A 13,549-nucleotide genomic window follows, 5' to 3' on the forward strand; every position below is an offset into this window, starting at 1 on the left:
AGCTTTGGCTCAGGCTGGCATCTGAATTCCAAAAGGCAACAGAGGCAAAATTCACTGGAGTCCAGCCAACAAGAAGCAATTTGTGTTCCACACATCTAAAAGGAAAGCAAGATATTCTGCTGTAAACTGCCCTGAAGAAAAAGCTCACATGCCTTTTGAAAAGGCAAAGGGGTTACCCAATGGTTAAATACTATTCTTTGGGGATTGTACTGTCAATTTATGGGATACAGTAATCAAGTGCATTCACTTAACTGTTGAAAATCTTCTTCAGGCAACTGACTAGTTAAGAGGATCAACAGCAGAAGGCTGCAGTGGAACCTCAGAACTCTTGGTAGGTCAACCCCTTCAATGAACTTGCCCCAGGCCCTCCCTGCAAGTGTTTCTTGCTTGGCTGGAATGTGTCCTTCGACTGTGATAATTTACCTCACTTATTTGGCTGCAGGATGGAGATATGCATGTTTGTGTAGAAACCTCTGGCTTGTTCATGGCATTGCCACACCCACTGCTCTGCCCACCCCTAGCATGCTCCTGGAAGGTGGCCCATGAAGGCATATGGCTCATGGACTGAAAAATATTTTCGATGCTGCTGTTGGAAGATTCCAACCACTTCATTCCATCAGCACTGTTGCCAGGGGCTGGGTGGAGGGTTGTAGTGGGGGTAACATATCCTCAACCGGGCCCCTCCTTCAAGTGAATGTTAAGTGAACTTCTAATACCCCCAATAAAAAAGCAGGTCTTAAGTATCCAACATGCACATACCACCACTATCTCTTACATGAAAGGAAACCATTTTGTAAGGAAGGTTGTGGTGATTTCTCTTTATTCTATCCAAGCAAGCATCACATTATACACAAAATAATGTGATGGAGGGATCCCCAACAGGCAAGGGTGCTTGTTTGCTTTTTAATTAATGATGCCCCGATGGTTTTGATTCTAAAAACTGACACTAACGGCCTTGGGAAGAAACTCGAGTGTTTTGTAAGCATTCTTTTTGAGTATTCACAAAAACTCTCAAAGGTTTTTGAAAGTATTTGCTGGGAATTTGCAATATCCTGATTTGTTTTTGATGTAAATAGGGGGAGGGATGAGCACAAGTCTCTTTATTCCAGTGTCAAGGGTTTGCCCCCTTTTGGGCAAAAGATTCCTGCATTGCAGGGGGGTGTTCCTTTCTGACTCTATGATTCTATGAAGAGCTTCATGTCCTAAGAACTGTCCTCATTCTGTTCTCCACCCTACCTGCCTACAACTCTGATAAGTAGGAAGGTAGGGTTCAGCAAGTAAGACAGCTGTATTTGATGTGAAATCTGCAGAAGGACCCAAATTCTACAAGCCCCAGCACACAGAGATCCCACCAAAGCATAACGAATGGGCCAAACACCTTTAGGCAGAACCATGCAGGCGTTGTCCAGGTTTGTTTTGAGCTACAAACAAAGTTTGTCTGAAGTTAATATGTGGAAGCCAAGATCCCAGAATATCAGGATGGAAAAGTTGTACTTAGATCCTGTTATCACTGCACAGCATCAAAACAAGAAGGCTTCCTTTTAATTAAAATGATTGAATCATAGAATTGGAATAGACCACAAGGGCCATCGAGTCCAACCCCCTGCCAAGCAGGAAACACCATCAGAGCACTCCTGACATATGGTTGTCAAGCCTCTGCTTAAAGACCTCCAAAGAAGGAGACTCCACCACACTCCTTGGCAGCAAATTCCACTGTCGAACAGCTCTCACTGTCAGGAAGTTCTTCCTAATGTTTTGGTGGAATCTTCTTTCTTGTAGTTTGGATCCATTGCTCCGTGTCCGCTTCTCTGGAGCAGCAGAAAACAACCTTTCTCCCTCCTCTATATGACATCCTTTTATATATTTGAACATGGCTATCATATCACCCCTTAACCTCCTCTTCTCCAGGCTAAACATGCCCAGCTCCCTTAGCCGCTCCCTTAGGCAATTGCACAAAGGGGAGATTCCCTCAAATCCCAGGATTTAGCTGAGGAAGCATTTAGCTGTGCTGATATGGCAAAGTGGATGAGAGACTGAGCTACAAAAATCAGAAACTCTCTGGCTTTCAATCTTACTTCTGCCATGAACTCATTGGTTTGCCTTAAGCAAACTGCTTTCAGCCTCAGTTCCCTTGTCCATCTTCTCTGTCCCCCTTTGCAATTTGAGAGATGGACCTACTGACTTACCTAGCATAAGTGGTGGGGGAACCTGTGGTCCTCCAGGTGTTACTGGACTCCAGCTCCCATTAGCTGCACCCAGCATGGCCAAGGATGATGGGAGTTGCATTGCAGCCCAGCACTATCTGGCAGGCCACAGGTCTATATGCAAGAACTACAAAAGGAACATCCATGAATGAGCATTCAGGTATAACAGCATCCCTACTGAAGCAACAGTTCCTTCCTTGGCATTTTCAAGAGCAGAATTCTGGTCCTCACCTAATAGAGAAACCCAGCTTATTGTGCTGAGTGTTTTCATTTTCACATCACATTTACACACATTTGCGGGTGACTTGAGAGTACACCTGCTGTCTTTAAAATGTCACCCAGGAAGCATCCCTGATAAATGAAGTATAGTTTTGCATCTCCTTGCAGTAACTAAATTACCATGGCTGTCTGCCAGAAGAGACAGATCATTAAGCCACTTTGAAAGGATTTCTCAATCATGCCTTGCAGATTTTGTGTGTATGTGTGTGTGCAGGAACTGCATAAGTACATAGAACAGTGACAAGCTTTAAAAGGTAAAACTATCACCTTTGAGCTCAGTGTTCAAAGCATGTATCAGAGCATGATTTTATGTCTCTCTCTTTTAATCATGCATGCACATGCACACACTGTAATTATATAATTTGTTTTTAATGTTGTATTTTAAATTGTTGTGACCCTCCCTGGCACCCTAGGGTGAAAAGCAGGTGATACATCAAAACTGATACTGATGAGGATGCACAGGGAGAAATGAAGAGGCAAAATGATGAACATGGGGGAGGGGATGTTCCTTTTTACTCTTATATCTGCAGAAAAATCTTCAGCAAAAACCCATCTTCAGGGTCCTTGCTCAACAATTGAGAAAATATGCAAAGAGGTTTGCTTCACCCTTCTCCACAACATCTGAAAACATACAGAAAGGCAAAGAAAGCTCCCATAATTGCAGAAATAGTTAACAGGTTGTCAAGCACAGACTGCACTGAATATAAAACAAGAAAGGGCAGAGCTTGGCTGCTTTCCAAGGACAGTCAGAACCACCAATAATACTTGGTAAATCAGATTTAGATCACTCATGACCCCACCATCACAAGACTGAGGCTCCCGTTTTCAATTATCAATTTTCAAAGCTCAGGTGCTCATTACACTTAATTGCAAAGACAGCACAATCAAGCAACTAGAAAGAGATTAAAGCAGATGCTGGGAACTCAGATATATTAACAGAATCGCCCCATTATGTTGGCATTAAATAATAGTGCAAGGGTATTTCCAGATGTTGGCTCAGTCCAAGGATTGTGGGTGTTTAGGCACGCCCCACAAGCCTGGGGTCAACTCTGCTGATCAATCATAATCCAATGGGGACACAGCAACTACTGCACAAACACTAGTAAGATTAGCTCCAACCCCCAATAACAACAACAAAAAACCCAGCTCACACACACACACGGATGGTTTTGGTCGTGCTTTGAAGGTTAGGCCTTAAGATCTTTTCAACAATCCTGTCCTTCCCCAACCGCACCCCAAAACACACACACACACACACACACACAGAGAGAGAGAGAGAGAGAGAGAGAGAGAGAGAGAGAGAGAGGGTCATAATGAGTGATTTGTGCACTTTTCTGCATTTATTTAAGTGCTGGATCTCCTTGAGTCCACAATCCTTTCATCTAAGGATGAACTGCAGGGTCAGATGAGTCTTCTGTTCAAATACACATCCCATAGCCCAGTTACTGCCAAGTCCTTGTGAGCGGGATAATGAAGTCATTATCAACAAAGAGGTTGCATGTGTGTGATACTCATACAAGGTAAGTGTTAAAACATTTGCAGAACGAAACCACTTCAGGACCACAGTTTTGCCAGTTGGCATTTCTTAGTGCAGAAAGTATTGATCTGATGTGTAGAGATCTTTCCTATTCTATTTTATTCAAAAGGGTTCTGGAAGCCTCTCTGTGTGAAAGAAACAAGCAGAAGGTTCGTGATGTTTGGGTTACCGTATTTTTCGCTCTATAACACGCACCTGACCATAACACGCACATCGTTTTTAGAGGAGGAAAACAAGGGAAAAAACATTCTGAATGAAACAGTGGATGTATCATTTTTGTGCTTCATGCTGTGGCCACAGACATGTGATCTGATGGTGAATTTGGGGTGACCCAATGCAAAAATCCTGAGAATTCCTGTGGATCCATGCTTTGTAACCACGTTTTTGCACCATTGCAGCCCCAGGCAACAGTGGGTGCGTGATTTTTTTGGTGCAGGCTGTAGCCATGGACATGCTATGTGATCTGATGGTGAATTTGGGGTGACCCAATGCAAAGATCCTGAGGATCCATGTTGATCTATGCTTTGTAACCACATTTTAAGTGGGGAGCGAAGGAAAAACAAAGAAGGGACATGAGAGGGGTGTGCAGAGAAGCAGCTGGCTAAGAATGCTGGAGAGGGATTTAACGGGTGGGAGGAAAGAAAGGCAAAAGTTCCCCCCCCAAGCCAGCCATATCTCTCTCTCTCTCTCTCTCTCTCTCTCTCTCTCTCCCTCCCCCCCCCTCTCCCTCTCCCTCCCCCACTCTCTCTCCCTCTCCCCCAGCAGCACCGGAGCACAGAGAGGAATTAGAAAGAACGACACTGTGCTTGCCTGGAGGGGAGGGGCTTTCCCTGCTCTTTGTTCCGTTTGAGCAAACACAGCAACGAAACAGAGGAGGGTGGGCAGTAAGACCCTGAGGCAGAATGCAGGAAAGCTGCCACTTCCTCTTTTCAGGTTTCCCTTCTCCATGACTCGCGATTTGACTTTTGCTTGATTTTTTGGCTCCAGGGACCACACATTCGCTCTATAACACGCACAGACATTTCCCCTTCCTTTTTAGGAGAAAAAATCTGCGTGTTATAGAGGGAAAAATACGGTATTTCTTCAGGGAAGCTGAATACAGCTGGCTTAAACTGGTTCTCTTATCTTTTTCTGTTAAACTCATGCTGACTATAATACAGTCATACCTTGGATCCTGAACGCCTTGCAAGTAAAACGTTTCGGCTCCCAAACGCCCCAAACCCGGAAGTGACTGTGCTGGTTTGTGAACGTTCTTTGGAACCCGAATGCCCAACACAGCATCCAATTGGCTGCAGGAGCTTTCTGCAGCCGATTGGATGCCACGCCTTGGTTTCTGAACATTTTGGAAGTCGAACAGACTTCCGGAATGGATTCCATTCAATTTCTGAGGTACCACTGTAATAGGCCAGAATGAGTCTGGGCTTCACTTTCTCTTTCTATCTCTTTTACCTCTGGTGTAGTGTTCTGTATACAGTGTTAAGGTTTAGACTTATTATAATTTAATGTAAGTTTAAGTTAAGTCTGCTGCAACTGGATTTTTTATGGACAGTGCCAATCCTGAATACTGGATTTGTGACCATTATGCTCACTTGACTTCAGTAGCAGTAAAGCTCTGCTGGATGAAATATCAATTGACTCTGACCTATTTTTTAGGAATCCTGTGAAGTGTTTAAGTTTTCACTCTGCTAACTATACATTGGAATCTGCTCTGGATCAATACTGAATAGAATTTCACTGACAAATTTTGTATGAAAAAGCCTTCCAAAAAAATCTTGCTTAGGAATTAAAACTAACACGTCGCCAATAAGCCAGGCATAGGCAAACTGGGCCCTCCAGATGTTTTGGGACTGCAGTTCCCATTATCCCTGACCACTGGGTCTGTTAGCTAGGGATCATGGGAGTTGTAGTCCCAAAACATCTGGAGGGCCAAGTTTGCCTCTACCTGCAATAAGCAATAGGCTAGAAAGTAACCCAAACCTTTCGGATACAGAAGAAAAACAACCCTGGTACCAGAAATAACAAACAATTTTAATATTCTTTTTAATGACTTTTTGATGATGATACTGAATAATGGAATGAGTCAATAATCTGCCCTAGAAATTTCCCAAAGCAGCATGCAAATGGCTCCAAGACAAAGATGATCAAACATTTAGGATCCAAATACAGAATTGTTAGTGTAGGAAATACCAAAAAACAGATCAAAAGTTGAGCATTAGCCCTGACCATTCTGCATAGGGTATTTCTCATTGCCATGCTATCTACCAATGCAGGATGGGAACAACAACAAAGTACCACTATGGTCATTCTCTCGATTTTTGAGTTGTCAGGAAAAACCAGTGGTGCTTATGCAGTTCACAAAGATGAGGATGGCCAAAGCTAACACAGGTGAGAAAGGTAGAAGCTTCAAAAGTTACTTACTCCACAGTACTGATCATCATTGAAAATCTGGGGTGGGAGCGGGTTGCCTTGTGCAGGCTGCTTGTCTTGAGGAATGTTTTTATACATCCATCGCCTTTGCTCCTCCGACATGGTGATATCCACCTCTTCAAAGTTGATCTTGTTGGCTTCCAGAAATCGTACAATGTCTTGCTGCCTCTTCTTTATCTGGGATTGGGGGGGGGCAGGGGGAACAAAACAAAATCAGGATGCAACTTAGTTGTTTGCTAAGACACTATGCAAACCAAGTTAGTGGGATAAAATTACTTTGAAGACATGCAGTACAATTGATTTCTAGCAACAGAGCTTTTAAGTGTGATGGATTTCCTGCACACACCCCCCCAATCACAACCCCATGATGGTAGAACTGGGAGGCAAAAAATGTTCTTGTCGATGCAGGTCTCTTAAGTGCAACTATTGAACCCAAGAATGCAGCCTTTCATTCCCATGGCCAATTTTAAATTCTATTTTTCCCCACAGGTTTTTTATTCTCTGAATCAATGGGCAGGTTTAGACACAAGCAGAAAAGTCTCCCTGCTACATCCAAATTCAGAGAAGCTGACCTAAGCCATGTGACAACAAGGGAGGCACTGAGCAGGACTAACCCATCAGCCTGGTGCCTTGAAGACACCTTCATCATGCCTTGAAAATACTTTGGACTACAGCGCCCATTAGCGCCAGCCAGTACGGCTTAGCTAACCTATCTGAACAATGAGTAGATCACCATATACTTCCACTTGATGTAGCTAGGGGTGAAGAGAGGCAGACAAGATGGAGCCACACTCAGACTCAAGATATGAACGAATGGTATTTGGGATTTAGTTCAGTATAGTGTCAGCACTCGGGACTCTCTGTCTGCAACCTCATTACATAAGGCAGGCAGATGTGCTTGACGCAGCCGTGGGTGTCTTATTAACTGGCTGCGCCAGCTTTCTAATTTTTTGTTTCTGTTGGTTCCCTCAGGGAATAAATCACTAGAGCATAGTAAACTGTTCACCTTATCCTGTCTAAGTTCCAGATAACGCAACTAGCATCTTGCCTGGGCCTTAATATGCTTTGATAAAAGAGAAGAGTACAGCTTCCGTCACTGCCGAACTGAAGGAAGCAACACAAGGCATCTTTGTTATTTGAATATGGATTCATGATGTGTGATCTTCTGCCTCTCAGCTTAGCCTACCTTGCGGGGTTGTGATGAGGAGAAAGACAAAAATCCCCAAGCCTGCCACCTCTAAGCTGACTCAACAGGATTACAATCATTATGATATTAAAAAAAGAGTATCTCCCAGAGAAAAGGCTAAGGAGTAAACACTAAACAAATCCAGAGTGGAATCGCTAAGATGATTGGATAGCACCTTGTACGCCTCCTTCCGGCAACTCCAGCAGCCAAGCTGGTGACAAACTTATTGCTCTGCCTTCCTTTGGACCACAGCAGAAAGGCTAAGAGGGGGGTCTTGTTATCTGGGCAACCCAGGACCTTGCACCCCATGCAACCTTGCATGCTGCTAAAGCAGCAATTTGACTTCACCCCCAGACGCACACTCCATTGTCTCTTGAGACAGATGGTTGCCAACAATATGTTTGGTATACAAGAGCTTTTTTCATTGCTAAACTGATTGAAATTAGATTTTTTTTCTTTTAAAAACAGGTTGAAGATGTCCAATTTTTGTATTTGCATTGAAGCCCCTCACTGGAAACTGAAGAATGTTTCCAATGGGCTATGCCTGAATATCTTACTATTCTGTGAACCTATAGAATTTCTGGACGCAATAGGTTGCACAAACTTCACTCCAAAGCAATTTTATTCTGGATTACTCTTAAAGCGCAGGGTGGGTTAAGTGGCCTTGTCATCGCTTTCTAGCTTTCTAGGGTTACATGAAGCTACCAATTTGCCTCTGTTGACACCTCAACTGAAAAGGGCAGGTTCTCTTGTTTCCTTACAAATAATTAAACTTGAATTCAAGGGAAAGGGTTGATGTTATGGAGGGAAATTAGGCAACAGCCAATAAAAACCATTTCTCCAGCAGGCCATTGACTCAGCTGAGACATATGCTAGGATCATCTGAGCAATACTCTGTTAAGAAGCCCCGCTGGGGGCCTGAGAAAGGCGAAAATCAGTGATTCGGTGGCTATTTGCCATGGCAACCGCATCATTATGTACATCACAGGAGAGCTGCTGGCTTCTCCAGGCAGATGTTCAATTAACTTCTAATGTGCCACACATTTGGGGCGTGGGGAGATGAGAGAATGTTATCATGCAATATGCTCTCCAGTTTTTAAACATTAAAAAAAAAAAAAACCAGCAGTGGGAGGTTAATTTTTGCAAAGATCGCTGTTTGATGCACTGCCCTCTAATCAAGCTGGCACAATCTGTCTAGTCCTTATAACACAGTGCAATCCTTTTGCCTCTTTAAAAAATATAGCATTGAGGCTCTCTTAATGCCTGCTATGTGCCTTTTACATCCTTCCTTTGACTCTTGGCTGTTGTAAGTGGGAAATGTTTTTAGTAATGACAATTCATGAAGGACATGTCTGTATGCACATACATTGTTAATGACTGTTCAGAAGACAGAAAATGGAGATTTACAGATGGGTTATCCACAGCAAGTAATCCATAAAGCACAATCTGGTGAGTGTTTTCCACTCGTATCTCCAGTCGGAAAAATGGCAAAGATAGAAGCACAATATAGTGCACTACAATAAATGGCAACATATACCAGTATTTGCTTACTCAGATGTAAATTGCATTTTGGTCCATGAGCATAACAATGCAGCCTAGGAGTTATTGCAATGTTATACATATACATTATATTGCTCACATCTAGAATCACTGGTATGAGTTTGTGTTTTGCTTGCAAGATAACAGGCGCATCAGTCCTCCTCAAAAATACAGCAGATGTGTATTTCCTCAATTTCAAAAAATGCAGGTTCACCAGATGACATCCAGAATGTTGACTATACTCAACGTTAATTCCTTTAACCTAACATTCTGTTTTGTGAAAATTACATTTTTCTATGCTCAAACCTGTAATCTTAGCAAAAAAAAGGGTGTACAGACCATGGATTTGCTTGACTAGAAGACAACTCTTATTAAATATACCGTAACTGTGTTAACAAGTGTGGGGGGGGATTATATTTTATTACATGTATGCAGTTAATTATATATAATTAAATGCATACACAATAATAATACGCATACTCATACAATCCCTTTTTTCACTTGTTAGCACAATTATATTTAATAAGTGTTATCCTGTAGTCCAGTATTTCCTAAAATAGTGGGTTACCACACTACTTCATAAAATCATAGAACTGTAGAATTGTGGAGTTATTGAGACAGTGACACATAATAGCCACTTTTAATATCATTTTAACTATCAGCTACAATCTTTGCCTGGGTTGTTTGCAAACGTTCTAATTGCTGGAAGGGGAGCAGTTGATTGACAGACTGTTGTGAAGAAGTACAACTTCTGCGAAGGAAACTTTGGCTAGGAAGGAAAACCTCACAGGAGATACACTACTGCATTTACAACAATGCCATGTGTTTTTCACTGTGCACCATGTTACACATATTATATACATCTATCTACTAGGAACAGATTGTCAATCTCAGCAGCAGGAGGAGAGATGTAGTCAAGAACCAGCAATGCTGACCAAGTAAAAGAGAGGATTACGAACGTAAGAGAGTTCAGGGTTGCTTCAAAAACTACAAGCATATGCTGTGTACACATCATCGTATTTTTAAAAAGGTGGCTATGCAAGTCTACTCCACTACCTGTAGACCCAGGGAGGTGAAAAAGCTACATTTCCCTGCTGATGTGGGTAGTGTGTATACACCCCATGAAAGGAGTGCATTTGGTTGTTTCAAATTTGATGGTGTATGAGCGCCACAACCCCAGAGTTGGCCATGACTGTACCTAATGGTCAGGGGTCCCTTTACCTTTTACTCTCAATCCAGGATGCATAGAAGACTGAGAGACCCTAGAAGAGGGGTAGCTGAAGTAAAGGGAATAGATAGGCCATGGGGATGAAATATAGAGAACATATAGTAGGGAGATGAGGAAAATAATCTGCTGTTTACATGCAGTGGCAGGAAAGGGCCTCAGGACAAATGAGTCTAAAGAGACGAGGAAATAATAATAATAATAATAATAATAATAATAATAATAATTTTATTTATACTCCACTCATCTGGTGGATTAGTGGGAAAGATGGGCTAGGGAAAACTCTTGTGCAGAACTGTGTTCTTGGCAGGATGGGAACAGAGAGGCACAGCAGCTCTGATGACTGGTCAACTTTGGCAGAAGGTATCAAGGAGGCATGAAAGCCAATGGGAGCATGAGAAACTAGACTGACTATCCTGTGTCAAACTAGCAAGCCAAATACTTGCAGGTCAGCTGCATGTGCCTAGTTAATCCACATTAACATTCATATACAAGTAATTAATATACAGAGTGCACCTTTTGTTCCAGTGCCTTTAAAGTGACCAAAATAATAAAACTGAAATGCATCATTCCAAACTTCTAATATAGGAAGGGGGGAAGATTTGCACTTGCTAAATGCTACACACACACACACACACACACACACATTTTGATTGTAAATGGGGAAAGCTCAGCTCGGTGAATGCATTAATGCCAATGGACAAAGCAAAATGCAGTAACCTCTGAAATATGTTATTTGTCAGCTGGTTCACAAGCAGAGCTTACACTCCCCCTTTCAACAGAGACAATTAGCTCATCAACTGGTAGGGAACACAGGACTAGCATTTCTGCACGTCGGAGCAAATTTATTCAGCAGCTTAGCCCAAAGGCAGAATCAGCAGATAGATAACAAGAGTCGGCTAAACAAATGTCAACACCGTATTAAGCAGTTTTAGGCACACAAAAATGTGCAGTCGCCAGACAGGTGTCAACAAGTTAAGATGGAAAACTTCCAGCCGTACATTCCCAAAAAGGGTTGCTTTATTTCCTTCACACTTCCAAGGAAGTAATGAGCAAGGACTTATAACTCCAGCAAAACTAATTTTATTCGGTGAAAGAACAGGCACATACAAATCTGGAACGTCAAATGTGTATTCAACCAGCATGGAAATGAAGGGATGCTTTATTCATTTGATTCCATTTAAGGGCTTGTCCACACTTCTGCTTGCCCTGTGTCTAGAAAGCATGGATCTGAGAGGTTTCCCCCCATAAAATACCTTAAAGCGATTTCATGGTAAAACAACAAAAAACTTTGGCATTTAAAAATGATTCTATATGAATAAAAAAAAATCAAATCCAGTACAGCAGATGCAAACTAGGATAAAAATTTCTATTTAAGAGGCTTGATGGAAAAGGAAGGTCTTCAACAGATGCCAAAGGAGCAATAGAGATGGGGCCTGTCTGATATATAACAGGAGGAAGTTCCAAAGGGTAGGAGCCACACTTAAGGCCCAATTCCTGTACAGTGCATAAATGAGATGCTTTCTGTAGGAGACCCTCTTCAACAGAATGCCAAGATCAGTAGAGTATGAGGCCACCTTTTAGGCAGAAGATGCCTTCTCCAACTGCATTCATGTCTCACCATCAGAAACCAGAGAAAGCATTCCAATTGTCTGACATTGCCATTGCACTGAATGTTTTCTTTTTCAAACCCGCAGAGAATGATCAAATTCAGATATTGTTTTTCAACAATGAAAGGCAATAATGGGGGGGGGGGGGAATACAGAGGCAGCACACTTGATCCCAAAAAGCTTGTGTGGTGAAGTGGGTTGTACCTCTCCAAGCCAGATAGATGCTTGGCACTGCTATTTCTGACAGCGCAAATTGCCAAGAAGGAGATTCAGTTACCCTCCTTTCCCTCATCTTCCAAATAAGTGCTACCAGAAATGAAATCACTCGCCACATGATCAGTGAGGCACACTTGGAAATAAGAGAAACCTATTTTCTGTGGTAGCGGGGTTGGGAGAAGAAGTGGAAGAGAGGTTCTCAGAGGGGATGCATTTCATGTGCAGAAACAGCTTCTCATTGTTGCTGGCTTTGAGGAAACGTCTGCATTTGATGCAATAAAAGATGAACCACTGCTGGACAAAATCAAGTCCAACATTTCATCAGCGTTATCAATGCCTATCCCATCTTAAAAGTTTGTTGCTCCATTGATTTTCTAATACAAAAAGCCACAGGCACAGATTAGCTAAAATATATAATAATAATAATAATAATAATAATAATAATAATAATAATAATAATAGAAATTTAAGCTGCAATCCTAAACACACACTTATTTGGGAGTGCAAGCCTCAGTGAATGCAAGATCCATTGGGTCCTATTTCCAAGTAACAAGTTTCAGAGATGTAGCAATGTTGGTATTTTGTAAGGGGAAGGATGCCTTGAAGCAAACACAAGGAATTTGCTGCAATCATCCAGATGTTGTGGGTCTCCAAATCCCATCTGCCTCAACCAACATGTTCAGGGTTAGTGGGAACTGTTCTTCAACAGCATCTGGAGGGTCCTGGGTTCCTTATCCCACCTCAAAGGCTGACACATTGGTTATGACATACTGTATAAGTGTGTGTGCCGGAGTGTATTTCATCAGATGCATGAAGGCTTATACTAAAATAAATTGAGATGCTACAATACATTTTTTGTTGGTTTTCCTAACAAGTAAACATGCATCAGATTGCTAATTTTCAGTACTCTCTCTCTCACACACACACAGCACTTCCTTGTGTACAAATTCCTGCAAAGGCATCCCATGCGTTTCAAAAGAATGGACAGAGCCACACAAACAAGCAGCAGAGGCACGTAACAGCAGCAATCAAGTGCCAAAGCAAGTCTGGGCTTGGTTGGGGTTTCAAAACACATAAGGAGCCAATTTGAATACAGCAGGCACCCTACTGCAAAAGTTTAGCCCCCAACACATAAGGCAGAGGGCTCAAGGAAGTGTAAGGAGAGCATCCAGGAGACAGTGAGTTCACCCTTGCTCTTCCCCTTAGAATATAATTGAGGTTGGGAGGGATTAAATAAGGCTTGAGCCTCAGCAATGACATAGCCGGAGTGACCGGCAAATGGTGACTGTAGGGCATCATGGCAGCTTTCACTTAGGCCTCACCATC

The 13,549-nt window shown here is 42.4% G+C and overlaps 1 protein-coding gene across 2 annotated transcripts in view; it reads right to left on the bottom strand.

Annotated features, from left to right (window-relative positions):
- The window catches only part of SH3BGRL2 (SH3 domain binding glutamate rich protein like 2), a 30,445-nt gene that overhangs the window by 9,547 nt on the left and 7,349 nt on the right, over positions 1-13,549 (bottom strand). For both annotated transcript variants that reach the window (XM_077926207.1, XM_077926206.1), the window contains exon 2: positions 6,439-6,624. In XM_077926207.1, coding sequence (XP_077782333.1) covers positions 6,439-6,624 — 186 coding nt within the window. The remainder of the gene's footprint in view (positions 1-6,438; positions 6,625-13,549) is intronic.

The sequence above is a fragment of the Podarcis muralis genome, chromosome 3, assembly GCF_964188315.1.
Source record: "Podarcis muralis chromosome 3, rPodMur119.hap1.1, whole genome shotgun sequence".
In the NCBI taxonomy this organism is placed as follows: domain Eukaryota; kingdom Metazoa; phylum Chordata; class Lepidosauria; order Squamata; family Lacertidae; genus Podarcis; species Podarcis muralis.